The 20,369-nt window shown below is 41.2% G+C and overlaps 1 protein-coding gene across 1 annotated transcript in view; it reads left to right on the forward strand.

Moving 5' to 3' along the window:
- The window catches only part of LOC148517856 (transient receptor potential cation channel subfamily M member 2-like), a 248,125-nt gene that overhangs the window by 109,510 nt on the left and 118,246 nt on the right, over positions 1–20,369 (forward strand). Inside the window, exons 16-17 of the mRNA XM_088478123.1 lie at positions 1,908–2,020; positions 4,434–4,550. Coding sequence (XP_088334249.1) covers positions 1,908–2,020; positions 4,434–4,550 — 230 coding nt within the window. The remainder of the gene's footprint in view (positions 1–1,907; positions 2,021–4,433; positions 4,551–20,369) is intronic.

Consider the following 20,369-nt stretch of genomic DNA (forward strand, 5'->3'; position numbering starts at 1 on the left):
TTTTAATGAGCTCTCATGTAATATATTGTTCCATTCCTTCTGGAATGTTTCATTATTTTGACCAAACGTAGGTCTCTTTACTAATCTCAGGCCTCTTGGTATTTGTCCCACTTTAACATATTGCTCAAGAATAGCTACATCCCACCATGTCCGAATTTCCTTATTCAATAACTTCTCCACCTCCCAAAAAAGGTCATCTAGACTCTGATCAGGGCAGGACTGATCCACGCTATATATATATTACAAATATACTGTAAATATAAATATATATATATGTGTGTGTGTAACAAAAAAGAAGAAAGGCGCGCCTTGTGAGTAAGGTATAAACACCAGTTTTACTGTATCAATGCTCACATACATCAAGAAATAGAACAATCAGTCTCATGATCATCCTCCGGTGCCTCCAGTTGGTTCTTGGTGTTCAATCCCATTGGCTTAATGCAGCAGTGACCCTGTCTGGTCCACAGGGCCACCAAGAGCCGCAGCGGGCCCGGGTACCAGGGGGCATGGCCTAATCGTGGGAGGCGTGGTCACGCCCCCTTCGAAAAAAAAAAAATTCACGGCGCTGTGCGCTGGTGAGGGGGGCGCACTGAGCCCCCTCAGCCTGGTGCAAAGCCGGTGGGCGCGATCAGTGTGATCGCTCCCCCCTACAGGCATAGGAGACTGCTGTGGCTGCTGCTCAGCAGCCACTAGCAGTCTCCCACTGCAGCTCAGCACACGCTGAGAGGGAGTAAGAGGGAGGGACAGCGCCAATTAAGTCAATTCCAAAACCATAAGTAAACAAATAACTTTTGTGAAAGCTAATTCTAATTCACAGCTGCACTCCCCAATAATATGGGTGTCAGGTATACAGGGCCGGATTAAGCCTTGTGGGGGCCCTGGGGCAACTAAGTTGTGGGGGCCCACTCCAAGCCATATGGCGCCTGTGCCTACCCTACCCCCCCATCCCCTGCAGCCACAAGGTGCCTGTGACTGGACGGTCCCGCACCCCCCTCCAGCCCCATACGGAGCCTCTCTTACCTTGTGTCCTGGCCGGCAGAGCTGCTCCTGGCTTTCCTCCTCAGCATCACGGACATGTGTCACATGATGCTGATGAGGGGACTCGGGAGCCGCTCTGACTCTGTGCTGCATGCAGCAGCACTAACAGTGCTGCTGCATGCAATAGAACAGCTGCGGCTTCTGAGCTCGGCCACCATCTGGGAACAGGTGCCGCTGGACACCTGTTCTTGGCAGGGTCACATCGACCCTGTGCAGGGGCCCCTCTTTGTGTGGGGGCCCAGGGACGACCGCCCCTGTTGCCCGCCCCCCCTTAATCCGGCCCTGTAGCTATACTAATAGGATTACAGCATTGGTTATATGCTATGAGATTAAACTGTGCTTAGTGTAACTGGTTGCAGTGACTAGCACGTTTTTAAAAATGAAATAAGCAAATGTGCAGACGTATATGTGTGTGGAAAAGTGCAATGCCAGGTGAAATATCAATAAATAAGTGTCAAACACAATAATTTAAGGTAAAAATATATAAATAGTTTATTTCTAAAATAGTAACAACTGTCCCCTAACTGATAGTCACTTAATATATATACACAGACCGTGCAATAATTAAAATCAAAGGCTTATCTGGATAAAGAGCAAATAGTTCATGAGGCAAGAAGAAAAGAGACCCAATGTATTTCATCCACTCAGGATTTCATCAAGGGGGTGATGAACTATTTGCACTTTATCCAGATTAATCACACACAAAAAAAATAAATAAATATATACAGTATATATATATATATATATATATATGTTACTCACAGTAACTTCCTACCAGATTGCATCAAGTACTGACATTAATAATTGTCACTGCTATTGTAATCAGGTTGTAGTGATGTCATAGTTTTATATATTGTCTGTCTCCACAGTTGTTCCTCACGAAGACCTGGTGGGGGCGCCTGTCGGTTGATAATGGGTTTCTGCAGATTTTGCTGTGTATGTTACTGTTCCCACTCATATACAGTGGACTCATCACCTACAGGTCAGTCTGCCAGACTTAGTAACATTGCAGTCATGTTTACCCCACAGCTAATTAAATGCACTGCCCAATTCAATTAGCTGCAGGAACCCAGGGTGCTAAGCCTTAGAGGGTGGATTTTACTCCACAGCCTCAGAAAGTGCAAAGAACAATCCATGTTAAAATTAAGACTTTGCATATTTTAGCATGTGGGGAAACCCATAGATTACAGCACTTTGCATGCAATCTACGGATTAGCATGTTAACCCATGGAAAATGCTGATTCATTGAATAGGTCCGGGCGTGAACTCCCCCCTAAGAAGGTTCAGCGCTGATAACTGAACTGAAGCTGGAAAAGCAATTCTAGTTTTTTGCTTTATATCCTTTAACCTAATAGATATAATTACTAGAGATTTACGCCAAACCCCGGTTTATGGTTTTGGTATTAGATCTGTATTAACTTTGTGTTTTGGTTTTGCCAAAATTCTCCCTTTTGGGATTTGGATCTATATAATCACACAATTTGGGCCTGTTTTTGTTCCTACAGTATTATTAACCTCAATAACATTCAAAATAATTTCCAGTCATTTTCAGTAAATTTTTACCACCTTACAGTGTGATCTGTGTAGTTCATTGTGTGTGTGTAAATGTAAATAAAAGGTTAAAATTGGAAAACAAAATGCATGGGGTATCCCACCCCCAAAGGCTCAACCAGCACCGGGCTTTTTTGAGCTGGTCCTAGTTGTGTAAAATTAAAATATGAGGGAAAAATGATGTTGGGGTCCCCCTATTTCACACAACCAGCAGCGGGCTCCTGAGCAAGTCCCTGTTGTGTAAAATACAGGGGCAAAATTACATAGGGGTCCCCCATATTTTACACAGCCAGCACCGGACTCTGTTTAGCAGGAATGTAATGCCACAGCCAGGGGACATGCTTATATTTGTACCCTGGGCGGAAGCATTCAGCATACCTCGCTAGTCAGCTGAGGCCGGTTATTCTGCAGGGAAGTGGGGAGCCCCTCAGCAAAGGGGCCCATCCGGGGACACCCCAGGCCCAGGCTGATAGCCCAGGGCTATGCTCTGCACCCCTAGTGGCAGTGGGTTTCCAAGTTCATGGTAAAAATTTTGAAAAAATACTATTGTCTCTTACAGGGGAGCTATAGGTCCCAGCAAGCCTGCCCCACTTGCAGGTACTTGGGGAACCACAAGGACCAGCATGCAGGGCATTAATGGCTCTCAGGTACCTGTAGTCCCCCTGTAAAAAGAAATAGTAAAAAAAAAGACAGGACACAGACACCGAATATTGTCTTATTTTATTACACATTCACACACACTCACTCACTCACACTTACTCACAACAGTACTTACCTTCACTCCCTGTAGCCATTCTGTCCTCTTGTCCAGTAGCATCCACCTACCCCTTGTGTCATGTCCTCTTCAGTCCATGTAGACATCCTGGGTCTTCTTAAAAAAAACAAAAATACAAATTGCGGAGCCCACTCACTTAGTAGTGACCTGTACGGTCATTACTACCCAAATAACCGCTAGCCGGGAGAATCTCCCATTGAAAACAATAGGGAGAGCGTTCATTGGCTAAGAGAGGGTGCACGGCTCTCTTAGTCAATAAACGCTTTCCCCATTGTTTTCAATGTAAGATTCTTCCAGCTAGCAGTCATTCAGGTAGTAATGACAGTCCTACAGTAACTGTGGCATTACATCCCTGCTACAAAAAGTCTGGTGCTGGTTGTGTAATATACGGAGGACCCCTACGTCATTTTCTACCAGTATTTTACACAACCAAGACCTGCTCAGGAGCCTGGTACTGGTTGTGTAAAATACGGGGGACCTCTACATCATTCCCCCCCATTAGTTTACACAACCAGGACTGGCTCAAAAAAGCCTGATGCTGGTTGAGCCTGTCAGGGGGTACCCCACGCCGGTTTTGTGTATATTTTTTTTTGTCTTTTTTTTTTTTATATTTGTCTCATCCAAACCAGCAGCCCCTAACAGGCCACAGATTGGCTGAGAATGGCTTTCACTCAACCAGCGTTTCCCCATAGACTTCAAAGTCCCCATTGAAGTCTTTGTGGACACATTGATTGGATGAGAGACAGCCATTCTCTGCCAGCCAGCGGCTCGTTACCATGGTAGCAGCTGATGGTTGCATCTGACAGTCTGCACTCCGGATCCAAAACATGGGAGATGCTACACCGCAAAGATGTTTTGCCCCGTTTTTGTATTTGGTAAAAAAAGATCCGAGCCGGGACCCGGGTCTACTCAGAACAGGTAAGTTCGGGTGGGTTTAGTTTCTAGGAAACTGGACCCGCTCATCTCTAATAATTACATGTTTTGGATGTACTGTAGCTGTACAGTGAGAGCTGAATGGTTGCAGTGCAGCTATTCACAGTGCTGCTAATTTTATGTGTTTTATTTATAGAAAAGGAGCTGGAAATTCTGAATCCTACATTGCAGAAATCCCAAGTGAGCAAAAAAATAGGAGTGTGCAATGCGACCGGAGGAATAATATGAACAGTAATACAGCCACGCTTCGCGGGTAAGGAATAACCAAGATCCTATGTAAGGCAGAAGCAGGGGAAATGTAAATTAATTCTAGTATTTTTTTACAGACACAGTGCTGATAGCTAGACAATTTCAGGTGAAGTTCTTTAGGAGCACCTTATAGTATAATGGTAGCAGAACATTACACCCCCCCCCCCAATTAAATGTGTCCTGGGGCATATTTATAAATGTTATTTTATTAAAGGGCAACTGGAGTAGTTTTCCTGAAATACTACCTCAATCCCTTCAAGTCACATATTTTTAGTAAACAGATCCCATTTCCCATACTTGTACAGGTTGAGTCTCCCATATCCAAATATTCCGAAATACGGAATATTCCGAATTACGGAATAATTTTGGCATGACTGAGATAATAAAACCTTTGATTTTTGATGGTTCAATGTACACAAACTTTGGCTAAGGTACAAATTATTAAAAATATGGTATAAAATTACCTTCAGGCTGTGTGTATAGTGTGTAAATGAAACATAAATTTAATTCATGTACGTACACAAACTTTGCTTGAGCCACAAAATTATTGAAAATATTGTATAAAATGAGCTGCACGCTATGTGTATAAGGTGCATATAACACATATATGCATTCTGTGTATATATTGGGGTCCCATTCCCAAGATATTTCATTATGATATGCAATTATTCCAAAATACGGAATATTCCGTTATCCAAAATACCCCTGGTCCCAAGCATTTTGGATATGGGAGACTCAACCTGTAATAGAAAATGTGATCTGCTCAGGTTTACTAAAAATATATTGTGAGAAAAAATACTGGGGAAAGACTTGTGATAATAACGCCAACTCCAGGTGGTGTTATTAGGGCTATCCCCCAGTTCCCCGACTCCTGCTCTGTTCTAACAGGCAGAGCAGAGCCAGGAGCCGGCCCCTGTGATCAGCTGTGTGGTCTAAGTAGACCAAAAGCTTATCATTTAAAAAAAAATAATAATAATTAAAAAAAAACCTTAAACACTTACCTGCTTCCGGTGAGGTCCTTTTGGGTTCCAGTCATCTGGCCTCTCGGCTCCTGCACTGTGATTCTGGTCAGCTGCTACATAAAACAGCTGACAAGGGTCACAGCGCAGGAGCCCTGACACCAGCTGACCGGAGCCCTAGAGAGGGGACCTCACCAGAGCACCGATCAACAGGCAGGTAAGTGTTAGCTAGAGGCACCGATCACCAAGCAGGTAAGTGTTAGCTAGAGGCACCGATCACCAAGCAGGTAAGTGTAAGCAGGAGAATTTCACACTGCAACACCCGACTCCTTTTAGGAGCAGCCGGCATTTTGGTGTCACTCCCTCCAGAGGGTGACACCCGGTGCGGCCTGCACTCCCATACCAATGCCACTGATTGATAAGAGTATACATTTAATGCTCATCTAAGACATGGGCTTCCTTGACAAAGTACATGAGATATGAAATGTATTGGAGAAGACACAATACAGCGCAGCTGTAAGCAGGCTTTTGCAACCCTTTACAGGCTTCCCCGCTACATCATTCCATTATGTCACTTCCGGTTATTGCAGACTGGGTGAAGCGCTTGGAGCAGATTGTAGACAGACTCCTGGGGGACACCCTGGCAACTCAGAAAACATGTACATGTACAACTTAGGGTCAGTTAGGGTAAGAAACTCAAAAAGTGTTCCTGATTACACAGACCTAACATTTTCCCCAAATGAGCTTTAAACTGTCTGATCTCTTCCATTCTAATTTACTTTATCTCTCCCTTACACCCTCTTTGGCATCACCTAAAGCATTTCAATCTATTTCTTCATCTTTCTACACCATTGGCTTCATCTTTTCTCTCTCCGCTCCCCCTCTCCATCACCCTCTCCCCCCATTTTTTCCCCTTTTTTATTTTTTTCTGTATATGTTTTTTTGTTATTTTAATGTGATTACATTTTATTTAATTCAATTAACATTATTTGGCTTATTACTCAATTTAAATACATCCATATTTGCATGCTATTATTGGCAACACATTATAATATAATTGGAAACATCTATAAATTGAAATTGGGCTTGTTTTGTCTTTATCTATAATAATGTACCTATAATCAAACTGAGCAGCACTTAGGCACATACTGTATTTCAAGCGCAAGAGTTTCTTTTTCAAATCATATAGTGCTATTGCTATACCTAAAGGGAATCCCTAAAAGAATCACCTGACAGCTCTCCAGCACATATGCAATTGGGAGGTTCTAGTGGTCTCCTACATTATACTACAGGTTGCTCCAAAAGGACTCTGGGCTAAATGTAATAGCTTGCGAATTTCTGATGCTGCAGGGATTTATGCGAGTTTCCCCTTATTTTTAAATGGCAATCATTTTAAAGGCTAAACCAAGTTGGTTTAGCCTTTAAAATGATTGTCACTTTAAAAATACGGGGAGACTCACATAAATCCCCACAGCGTCAGAAGTTCGTAAGTTACAGTATTACATAAAGCCCTCCACCTGAAATTGTCTAGCTATCAGTACTGTATCTGTATAAGAATACTAGATTTATATTTACATTCCCGGCTCACTTCTGCCTCATTTGCAGTATTTGCACCCACAGTACAATCACAGTTTAATTTCACCTAACACAACCAATTTCCCTTCCCCCAACCCCACCCTCACCCCCACATAGTGATAGCGCATCCCTTACCCACCCAAAGTCAATCATACTAAAAGGTCAGATATCTTCTAGGGGCAGCAGGTCCACAAACAGAGTAAAAAGCGCAGTATACCTGACCAGTCTTCAAGACCCTATATACCCATTAAAATATACTGTACATGTATGTACCATTATTACAGCAATACAGTAGCTCACAAAGTATAGCATGTGAATAATTCCATTCCCTGTTTCAGACATAAAACACCATCAAGTATTAATTTTACACCATTCTATACATCACTATTTATAACAGCAAGGAAAAGGACTTCTCCTTCCTATGATATCTCCCCTATGCTGTATAGAAAGTGTAAATTGTTTCTGTTCTTTCCGTGTAATATTTTCCATCAATTTGTGTGTCATACATTTTTATTATTATTTATTTGTTATCATAATTTGTCACAAAGCAATAGTACAAACCACAAGTGAAAACACATGAAAGCTTGTGGGCCTGATACGTATGCAGAGGCACATGCAGCGTCTATGGTGGACACCCACCGGCAACTTCATGCAAATGCCATTAAAAAACTAACTTGGAAACGTCTATCTCCCACCATGTCACTCTACACAGTGGCAAGATGGTGCCCACGCATGTGCAATATATTACATATGTCAACTATCTTGGTACAGGGAATGAAGCCTCTCTGGAGAAACATTAAGATGGAGTGTGCACAGTATTTTTGCTTCCCATTAAGGTGTCTTTGGGTGCTGAAATGCATTAAAACTAATTCTGCCAACTCTCCAGTGACTTGTATACTTTATGGGAGATCCACATAGTCCCTCCACTTAGAGTACTCACTTGTGACTGGACTTACCCCTTAGGATATTGAACAGTCCAAACCCAAAAACCAGTCTCAGTTACTACTCTGACCAACCAAGTGAAGTCTGATGAAAGCCGGTGGGTCAGAGTATTGGAGCAACATATTTTGGCTGGATCCTTTGCCAGCTCCTATACTTCTATTCATCTCTTCCATAAATGCTGTGTATGGGCAGACAACAATCTAGCCTGCCTCTACTGTACATTCAAAGCACTTGGTGGTTGTATAATGCATTCTCCACAGAGTAAGCTACATCTGCCAGTTGTGGTAGAGCCGAAAGCCAGCCTCAACAGAACTTTATCGACCTCCCCACTAAAGCTCTCCTCGATCGGTGCTGTGTATAGATAGACAGTAATTTATGCTGCCTCTACATTCAGATTACCTGGAAGGTGCACACTGCAGTAGAACAAGGCAGCCAGAAACACCTGTTAGCTGTGGTCTGCCTAAGACGGAGAACATGATGCTTTCACAGAGTTCTATTGATTTTTCCATAAAAACTCCCTTCAATAAACGCCAAGACTGCACCTACATACTAATTTACATCTGTATTGGGCGTTAGTTATTTACTGAGCCCTCAAGTCCATATATTGTAACATTTACAACCTTGGATTACATTCCAGTGGACCTCGTAGAATTATGTTGATATGAGTCATTTACACTATACTATTTGACTTGGCTGGAAATGTCTTATTATTATTATTATTATTATTATTATTATTATTATTTTTATTATTATTAATTTTTTTTTTTTTGTAAATATGTTTATTGAAAGGTTCACACAAAATATTATAACAGTAAATTCTAAGTGCAAAACACTCATTGGATGCCGGAAAATAGTTATCTTCATTTTTACTATATATTAGGTAGTTTGAAAGAGACTCTATAAAACATGGTCACATGTAAATCTGAACTGCAGAGAACAGAGTATCCAAGTAGGTAAATACAAATAATATTGTCTTCACCATAATGTAAATGCAGTACAAGAGAGAACATCGTTTTATCTCTAACTCATAGAGGAAATTAAAAAGGAGGGGACCCTTTAGCCAAAGTTTCTAGATTATACCAGGATGATAATTTAACCGTTTATCTAGTGAACTCTCTAACATGAGATGTTAAGTGACAAAATTGGGTAGCCAGATACTGAAAAAAGTTTAAACTCTGGTTTCCACATCTAATGAGCATTCAATCTATTCCATTTAAAACAAATGTGCCAATCTTGGGAACATTAAGGAAATGGGAACCGGTGAAATGCCTAATTCCCTAACAATATAACTCTGAGAACTCCTGAACCCTGGGGCATGACCACATGCAATACGGTAAATCTGCATCAGGCTGCGAACAATTAAAGCTAGAGATGTGCAGTTCGGCTTAACTCGGATATGTTTGGATCTCAAAAACAGCATCATATTGGCTACCGGGCTCCCGTGTTTTGGATAGCCAATAAGAAAACTCCACACTTATCCGAACTTGCGCTACTTTGGCGATAAGAACTGAACAAAACTGAACTTGCACATCTCAAATTAAAGCAGTAAGAGCCTGATGAGGCCCCTATCAGTCATCTCAGTTTCAGAGTGAGGACCTGTTTAATAATTTATCTCTTTAATAATTTATCTCTGCATACTGTAGGATGAAGAGACCAATTGGCGGTTTAATCTTACACATGAACAATGGTCTGTATGTCAACCTATGGCATTGCATTGACTAACTTATTTAAATCTGGTGTGCATATACAGTGCATCTGGAAAGTATTCACAACGCTTCACTTTTTCCACATTTTGCTATGTTACAGCCTTATTTCAAAATGGAATAAATTAATTTTTATCCTCAAAATTCTACACACAATACCCCATAATGACAATGTGTAAAAAGTTTTTTGTGATTTTTGCAGATTTTTTAATTAAAAAAAAACTAAGAAATCACACGTATATAAGTATTCACAACCTTTGCTAAATACTTTGTTGATGCACCTTTGGCAGCAATTACAGCCTCAAGTCTTTTTTGAATATGATGCAACAAGCTTGGCACACATATCTTTGGGCCGTTTTGCCCATTCCTTATTGCAGCACCTCTCAAGCTCCATCAGGTTGGATGGGAAGCGTCGGTGCACAGCCATTTCAGATCTCTCCAGAGATGTTAATTTGGATTCAAGTCTGGGCTCTGTCTGGGCCTTTCCAGGACAGAGTTGTCCTGAAGCCACTCCTTTAATATCTTGGCTGTGTGTTTAGGGTCATTGCCCTGCTGAAAGATGAACCATTGCCCCAGTCTGAGGTCAAGAGCGCACTGGAGCAGGCTTTCATCCAGGATGTCTCTGTACATTGCTACATTCATCTTTACCTCTATCCTGACTAGTCTCCCAGTTCCTGCTGCTGAAAAACATCCCCACAGCATGATGCTGCCACCACCATGCTTCACTGTAGGGATGGTATTGGCCTGGTGATGAGCGGTGCCTGGTTTGCTCCAAACATAACGCCTGGCATTCATGCCAAAGAGTTCAATCTTTGTCTCATCAGAACAGAGAGTCCTTCAGGTGCATTTTGGCAAACTCCAGGTGGGCTGCCATGTGCTTTTTACTAAGGAGTGGCTTCCGTCTGGCCACTCTAATATACAGGCCTGATTGATGGATTGCTGCAGAGATGGTTGTCATTCTGGAAGGTTCTCTCCTTTCCACAGAGGAATGCTGTAGCTCTGACAGAGTGACCATTGGGTTCTTGGTCACCTCTCTGACTAGGGCCCTTCTCGCCCAGTCGCTCAGATTAGACGGCTGGCCAACTCTTGGAAGAGTCCTGGTGGTTCTGAACTTCTTCCATTTACAGATGATGGAGGCCACTGTGCTCATTGGGACCTTCAAAGCAGCAGATATTTTTCTGTACCCTACCCCAGATTTGTGCCTCGAGACAATCCTGTCTCGGAGGTCTACAGACAATTCCTTGGACTTCATGCTTGGTTTGTGCTCTGACATGCACTGTCAACTGTGGGACCTTATATAGACAGGTGTATGCCTTTCAAAATCATGTCCAATCAACTGAATTTACCACAGGTGGACTCCAATTAAGCAGTAGGAACATCTCAAGGATGATCAGTGGAAACAGAATGCACCTGAGCTCAATTTTTTTTTTTTATTAAATTTGGAAAAATCTAAAAAAAACTTTTTACATGTTGTCATTATGGGGTATTGTGTGTAGAATTTTGAGGACAAAAATTAATTTATTCCATTTTGGAGTAAGACTGTAACATAACAAAATGTGGAAAAAGTGAAGCGTTGTGAATACTTTCCGGATGAACACTAGATACAAGAGTAGTGTAAGGACCCAAAAGGTTTTGTCATAAAGCCACATGTAATGGGCAGGTCACATACGCAGGTGATAAACGAGACAGCAATTGGGTGACATAGCTGTAAATTTTAAAATAGGAGAACAAGGTAAAATTAGCAGAAGGGTATTTTTCACTAAGTTCTGAAAGCATAAGAACGAGGAGCAATCAGTATTCAAGAATTGGTAAGCATACCATAACCCTTGGAGATGCCAAGAATGTATGACACCTCTTGTGTCGCTGCCCTGAAAGTCAGGATTAGACACTTGGTAGGAATAATGAATTGAAAGTGAGAGTGAGTGAGATGGTGTCATTTTCTAAGAGTATGCCAGGCATGGTAGGGTGTAGCAATAAGTGAGTTATCGGCTAGTTGAGGTGGAAATTTAGTGTGGTGCATATGTAATAAATACACAAATCCGTGCGTAGTTCTAGATGCAAGGGAGGTTGATACCCCCAAGAGTAGGGGGTTGCTACAATTTGAACAAGGAGATATGTGGACATTTATTTGCCCATATAAATTGAGTAAGAGTTTTATTGACAGAATGGTGATCTTGCTTAGTAAGTTTAAATGGAAGCATTTATATAGTATATAAGAGACGGGGGAAGCTTACCATTTTAAATAAATGATAGCGTCCTAGGTACTGTAGGAAAGAGAAAGGTTCTTCCATTTCCTAAAATCGGCTAACATTTGTTGAATAAAGGTGGGAATATTTACACTGGGGAGAGTGGGATGTGATATGGAGACCCAAGTATTTAATGGAACCCTCAGCCCACTTGAAGGGAAAGGAGTTACCACAGCCTACCTTAACATCTGCCTGCAATGCTAAGGACTGAGTCTTGGTCATATTAAGAAAAAATCGTCTGCTATGGTAGACATTTTAATTTCCTGACCACCTATGGCACTCGCTTCCACCTAGTATCTTTAATAAAAGTTCTAATTAAGGGATCAAGGGCTAGATTAAAAAGCAGAGGAGATAATGGATAGCCTTGACGAGTACCCCTATTTAATGTAAAAGAAGGAGTATTCAAACCATCGACAGTTAAAAAAGCAGTCGGCTTCTGGAAAATTCTATTAAAATCCGCCCCAAAATGCTGTAAATGTAGGACTGTTGGGAGATGTGACCAGGAAACGTGGTCTAATGTTTTGTCAGCATCACAACTAACAATAACAGCAGTTTTGCTGCCATCCATATGTAATCTAGTCATGGCAGCTACTAGGAGCCGAACATTATGCACAGACATACGGCCCTTAACAAATCCAGTTTGAGCTGGGTGCAAAAGTGTAAGTAAAATGGTCTGCATTTTCATGGCATTGAGTCTAGTAAATAGTTTTAGGTCTTGGTTTAACAAGGAGATCGGGTGGTATGACTGTACAAAAGTACAATCTTTGCCTTGCTTGACCGGAACGATAATTCTGGCTGTATTGAAATCAGGCAGAGGGACATTTCCTTCTATGATATAGTTAAACAGCAAAGTTAAATATGGTAAAAGATGGGTGGACAATAATTGATTCTAATCAGCCCCAAAACCATCTGATTGTATAAGAGATTGTACTCTTATTATTTTTATATCTATACAAGTTAGTCCCTGTTATATTCCTACTTCAGCACAATCATTAGCACTAATTACGAGAAGCTGTTTACAGATTTATGTAGTTTAATCTATATTATGTCTTGTTTAGTGTGTGTATATATACCGTTTTAATATTAAAATGGTGATACTTTAAAAGACAAGAGACTTGTTTTCCTAATTTGAGACAGTGCATCTTTATCTCTAATACCTATCTTGTGTGAAGGTTTTGCACAAATCCTTAATTGAAGGAAGCGACATCTCATTTTTATTTTTATTGCCACGTGACATAACGTTTCTTTTGTGACAAAGCTCTGACAGGCTCATTCTGTTGTAATCATAGTAACTAGAGATTTGTGGTGCGTTTCTCCAGAGATCCAAATTCACCCAAACTTTATGAATCCGGACGGATCCAAGTCACGATTCTGAACTAATGAGGAGACCCGGACAGATCCAAGTTGTGGTTCTGCTCTTCCCGCAGTTCAGATATCAGATTTTAAATCCAAAAAATTTGAGGTTTGAATTGCAAAAATTACCTGATTTTCGTTTTTCTTTTTCTTTTTAGCAATTTTTATAAAAAGAAAAATCCAGACCTAAAACCAAAACCTTGAAGGTGGTTTTGTAAAACCGAAAACCAAAACACGAAGATAAATCCAGATCCAAAACCAAAACCAAAGCACAGTGGTCAGTGCACAACTCTAATAGTAACCTGTCATAGTAGCATGCTCAGTGGACTGGAGACTCTATGGGAAGGGGTGGGTAAGAGGGTGCATGAATAGTGCTTGGCTTATCTCTGCCCTCATGGGTTGTAACAGAATAAATAGATAGGACAGGGTGTATGAAACCTTCTAAAGAGAACAACTGGAGAAGTCTATAACAACCAATCAGCTTATAGCTGTCATTTATCTAGCACATAATTGCCTACTTTTGGTTTCTCCTCTCTGGGAGAAGCCTGGAAAGGAAACGCAGCTGACCACTTAAGGTGGCATGGCTTGACTCTCACGTCATTAGGCACTATCCCTGTCATGGCAAAATGATGCTAATCGTGGGTCTGTGGCTAGGGGGAGGGGCAAAAATATGCTATTCTCTGCATTTTAGCCCATTCCCTTCCCTACGGACCCACGATTCCAGGCAATTATCTCCCTATCCTGGCCACTTCACTAGGAAGTAGGCGGGATGTGGGAGATCCGGCCACTCTTTCCAGGGTGCAAGGGACTACCGAAAAAATCAGGAGACTCCAGCACCTTCCGGGAGAGATGGGAAGCATACTCTAGTACATTCTATAAAATAGCCTCTTCATTCAGGAGCTCTGAGAGAGCATTTGGAGGAGGAGACACACAGACTGTAGTACTTATTTATCATTTTTTCTACTGGGGGCCTCCCAGATCTGCCCACACCCCCTCTGTCATTACGAGCCCAAGGTATGTTTTCACAGCCTTTTTCCTCTTTTAAAGGTTTGAGGCATCTCCTCCTGGGACCATTTAAGTGGTAACCCCAGTGCTTCCAGTATTTTGGATCGAGTTCACCAGAACTCCAATTCAGCATGTGAAATAGTTAAAAATAAATACATTTTCAAATATAGTTCACTAGAATAAAACACTGCCCAAAACAAAGTTCCCTGATTTTTATTTTTTATTTTATTTGATCAATTTTAATGGAATGGGGAATGCTTCTTTCTTTATAATGCAATGTGAGAATAAAAAACATAATAGCTGATACAAACACCTGCTACAGAATGATAGTGATTTGAACCTTTGCCCCCTCCAGTTTATCTCTCGGCTTGTGAGAGGGTTGGCATGTAGCAGCCTTGTTCGTTCCTGTTATGGTGAGTCAAACCCATAATTTGTTGGTAGTGCATCTTTATAGTAGATTTACAATAGTCATATCCCATAGTAGGATAAAATAACCATCTATGTAGGGCATTCTGGAACAGATGGTGTCTCTGCATAGTGGACGCTAATGTTTTTTGAAGATATTCTATATTTTCTTATGAATTGCTCAATAACTGGTAATGAACACCTATTTAAATTTCCTTTTCTTATTATTAGCTTGACTTTTGGGTACAAGTAGGTAATTTCTATTAGTTTTTGATGTTTTGCTTGTAACCCTAAAATGTAAATTCCTTATACATATATGTGAGGAAATCATCCTTAGCTGGGATGTGGAAACCCTCCATGGGATTCAGTTCGCTCGGGCATACCAAAATATATTATAAATATGCCTTTATTACACAGCACAACAACATTAGACATTCACATGGGACAGGGTAAATGGTAGCATGTACACTCCAGTAGCCTCTTACAGTCAGCACCCCAAAATAACAATCTCTGTATCCTCCCACAGAGTTACCACTACCATTAGCTAGGCAGTCCTGGGTCCCCCAGCCTGGGATACTGGTTCACACAGATTCTGTCCTTGTAGGGTTTCCTTTGGCGATACTGCATTGTCTGGCTCAGAGGTTTTCATGCTGGTGTCTTGTATACCAGGATGCTCTACAACAGAATGCCCTCCATTGCAAAACTGCTGTCATTATATAGTGTACGGCGGATCCCTCTGGTACCAAAAAGTCTACTCAGGGAGTAGGGTATGCAGTCGGGATGCCGACTGTCTAAATGCCGACCATCGGCATCCTGGCTGTCTAATCCCGGCAAGTGTCTAATGACAGACATCGAAATCCTGACGCTTGTCATTAGATCTACGCTGGGTGCCCAACACCCGGCTTACCGATCAAAAGTAAGCCGGGCACCGAGTGCAGACAGCCGTGGGGGGGACTTAGGGTTAGGACTTAGGGGGTGCCTAACCCTAAGTCCCAGGGGGGACTTAGGGTTAGGCACCCCCTGGGAGGTTAGGGTTAGGCACCCCCAGGGGGAGGTTAGGGTTAGGCACCCCCCTTGGAGACTTAGGGTTAGGCTGCGGGGAAGGGGGGTTTGGTTTAGGCACTTAGAGGGGGATTAGGGTTAGGCATTTGGGGGGGAAATTAGGGTTAGGCACCCCATAATGGAGGGTTAGGGGGGAGGTTAGGTTAGTAAATAGCAAAAACACTAACCTGTCGTGATCTCCATGTGGCCAGCGGTAGAGCACACACATTTTACAGTCCAGTATACACAGCCCCCCTCCCCCATATCAACCCAGTACACACAGCACCCAATATTACAGACCAGTTTACACAGTCCCCCAATATCTTCCCCCCAGTACACACAGCACCCCCATATAACAATCCAGTATTCCCAGACCCCCCCCCCCATATTAATCCAGAGTACACAGAGCACCCCCATGGTACCTGGTTTTATTGTTTCATACTGCAAAAAGCAGCAGCAAAATTCCAGGACATTGTGGTGAGGAGAGGCAGCACAGACACTAGGCAGGCAGTGTCACTCAGACGAGGAGCAGGAAGAGGAGGGGCCAGCCACTATGAATGTGAGGTACCGTGGCTGCAGTCTGTGCGAGCGTCATGCGCGGCACAGCTGTCAGCAGTTAAGCTGCACAGCTGATTATATTGCCTCTGACTGCAATGAGCTTCTGCACATGCTGCCTGATAGCAGCTGTGTTCTAATAGCAGTGTAAATCGGCCCGCGGAGCAGCAAGGGTGAGGGGTGGGGATGGGATCAGCTCAGACCAGCCCAGTCCTGACTGGCCCAGTGGGAAATGTCATGACATCCTGGTAGCCATATTATTTACTGATGCAATTTTGAATATTGCATCAGTAAATAACATGACACTTGATACCTCACACTTGCGTGAAATATTAAAAGATGTGACACATTTTATCTGCAGAATGACATGATCTAAGTCTGAGATACATTTTCCTACAATAACATTTACATGGATACCTATTAATACATTTCCCAATGCTACTACAGTGAGTAAAGTACGTTGCACACACTCTGGGAGTTTTCACCTAATTACCTCCCATATTACCTATTGACCTAGATAAGTAACTTGGGCTGCCAGCTAGCTTTTTTACCAGTCACTTAAACATTGTTCTTATTATATTACTAACAACCATTATCTAAGTCACACCAGAAACAATGGACTAGCACATGTGAGACAAATGGTAATTAACTTAGTTAACGTAACTGCCTGGCTCTGCATCTTGTCTTTGCCTTTATATCTCCAATGTATACAATATTGCACATAATAGCAAGGGCACAATACACCGAATAACATGAAATAACATTACACATAATACACTGGTGCTCGGGTGTATATACTTAAGGTGGGTACACACCTGATAGATATATCTGCAGATCGAGTGATCTGCAGAAATATCTTAAGATGATGGTCATTCATACACACTGAACAGCCATCATCTATCCGGCAGTCACAGGTCCCGCTGGCAGGGAGGCAGTGCAGGCCGGGCTGCCCCCCTCCCCGCAGCTGCCACTGTGTGTGTATGTGCGGTCTGCAGACCGCCCGTACACACTTGCCGATGGACAGATATGTCTACAGACATATCTGTCCATCGGCTGTGCAGCACAGCCAATGCGATATACCGTATCTGTGAACGACGCCGTTCACAGACATATCGTCTGTACACACTGGGCGACGGCCATCAGATATATATTGGCCAATCAATTGATCGGCCATTATATCGGCCAGTGTGTACCCAGCATTAGTCTGGACCAGACTCAATATTCTGACATACTGTGTCTGTAAGCTGTCCCTTGAAAACACTCTCTTCTATACAGATCCTTTGGAATTTACTTTTTAAGATTCCTTCCAGCCATTTATTATATTTATTATGATGCTCACTGAGCACATCAAATAGGAATTCGAATCAGTTGGTTTATTGAAACTTTTAATATGGATGACTCCAAAATTACATCTCAAGGTCTAAAAAATTAATGGAAACATTACTTTGGTTAAATACTGTATGTTTCATGTTTTAATTCCATTATTATTTAAAAATGCAAAGACTTCTTCCTGACCTCTTATAAATAAAAATTCTGTCATCATTGTATTTCTGCCAGGATACCAAGTTTGTTTACTGTGTATTTGGGTTTAGCCTTCATGGCCATTTCCTCCCATCTTGTCATGTATAAGTTTGAATAGCTGGGGCAAACTTTGTACCCATGACAGCTAAAGTCTTCTCTAGATAAAAATTCCCATTAAAAAAAAAAAATGTGTTCAAAATAAAACTGATGCTCTGTGTTACAAATTCCTTAAGGGATCTTCACTCATCTCAGTTTTTTCTAAAGAATGTGAGACTGATGATTTGCCATCATTGTGAACTATAATAGTATATAATTAGCTCAGGTTCGCTGACACTAATGTCATGTTATCTTCTCATACAGTATGACTTCTTCAAATTATTGAGGGTGTCCATACAGTCTTCTAAATATAATGGATTCTTCTTCAATAATTGTAAATAATAGTGACAAAGGAAGCTTATTAGTTGTCCGAGTGTTGGTCCTAGCATTAATGGGCCTCCCAGGTGGATTGAGACACTTCTGTACTTGTGGGGTATATACTGTAGATAACTGGAGTTTGCAGATGTTCTATATTGAGAAAGTCATATTTAGATTTAGTATTGGTTCCTTTTTTAAGATATTTCTCCAATAATTTCTGTAAACTGGTCTTAAAACGGTTTGTGGGATTTGAGAAGTTCCTTTATCTTGGAGTTGTCTGATAATACCTTTCTCATAGCCTTTCCAATTCAATAGAACGATTCCTCCACCTTTTTCTCCTGGCTTAATGTAAGATTTTCATCTTTCTTCAAATTTCTTATGGCATCTTTCTCCATTTTTTTCATGTTGTCTTTCCCTCTTACTTAATTTGTGGTGTCTTCCAGAACTACTTTATAAATTGTGTAAATAAAATTGCCTTTTGTATGGGATGGGTAAAACATGTACCTTTTTTATGAATTTTGATCATTCTTCTATTTTGGAAAGTCCCCTTCTTCTTCTTTATTTGGGTTATGTTTTTGGCATGGAATTTCTTGACAGTCAATGTCCTAATATTTTTATTTACATCAATGAAGGTCTGGAAAGGAGTTAATCTTTTTTTTGGTGCAAATTTGAGTCCTATCTCCAAATTAATGTCCGCATCCTTAGTCAGTTGTTTGGAATTTAAATTGAAAATCCTTGTTTTCTATTTGTTCTCCTCTATATAGACCCTTGACTTGATTTCTGGATGTAGTGTTTTTAGACATCTTTTTTTCTTTAATTTATTGTTTTTTTTTATTATTTTTCAGTTTACCATCACTTTTCCACATTTCTCTTAGAATATGTCAAAATTACTTGGTTCCTCACCAGGATATGGGGTTCCTATCTGATCTCTAAGGGTACCAGTTGGTTGAAATAGTTCTTATTTATTTTAGGGTTTGAACAACATTTTCTGTGTTGCCTCCACCTGTTATGATCTATGGCAGTACTACTCTTACTACAGTAGTGGTGCTCTCCCAGTGTTGAGATCCTGCAGTATTATTTTTCAACAATGGTGCTGCACTTCTGCTGGTGCTCCTAGCACTCCATGATGTGTATCTCTGCAGCTTGAGGCAATTGGCTAATGAGCTGCACCTGTTTTTCATGCTTATTATCAAGTGTCTGTCCTATTCCTGGCATCCAGTTCATTTACCAGGCTGCTCAGTATCCACATTCATGTACATGTTCCTTTCTGCTCCTAGCCTGCAGTCAATTACAGATCCATGCTGTCTCTCAAACCAGTCTGCACCCTTACAATCCATGCTCCCACCAGTGACCATTCCTGACTATTTTCATTAGCACATCAAGTGATTTTCATATATCAGGACTTTGCCTTATTGCCATTGTTTTGCAAGTCAAGCCTGCTATTCTGTTATATGGCATTAGAAATTATACCATTTTCTCCATGTGCTTATATTATAGGTAAAACATATGGAACAGGTTATAAGGATTTATTATGTTGATTTTTATTAACTTGATTCATAACAATATTTAGTCTAGTGGTGTATTTCCTACATTTTGCCACAAGAGGTCCACAGTTGTTTAAATATACCACAGTCAGTAGCTCTGGACTTACACCTGCATCATTTAATTTTAATCTCACGCTAGGGGCAAAATGTACTAAGTAGCGGATTCTAATCCCAGTGATTTGGCATTGGTTTTGCTACTGTATCTGTCTATTTACCAATGGCAAAACTGCTACAAAACTGCTGTGAAAGCACACTTTAGAATAGAATAGAACATAATTGAATATCAAAGTACCATCAATATTTTGACCATACAAAGAATAGAATAGAAACCCCGGATTTATCAAACAAGGGTTTTGAAATCTGCCATAAAAACCGCTGCCAAATCCACCCAAACAATAGACCTGCCCATGGCAGGTGAATTTGGGAGAAACACTGCACAGATCATTATTATCTGTGCAGGCTTTATTATGTTTAAAATTATAGAAATATTTTAAAATTATGGAAAAATACTGTATGGGGACCCCCACAAAATCCATAACCAGCCCTGAACCTTTCAGTCT

The sequence above is a fragment of the Taudactylus pleione genome, unplaced genomic scaffold, assembly GCF_031769625.1.
Source record: "Taudactylus pleione unplaced genomic scaffold, aTauple2 ptg000207l, whole genome shotgun sequence".
NCBI lineage: Eukaryota > Metazoa > Chordata > Amphibia > Anura > Myobatrachidae > Taudactylus > Taudactylus pleione.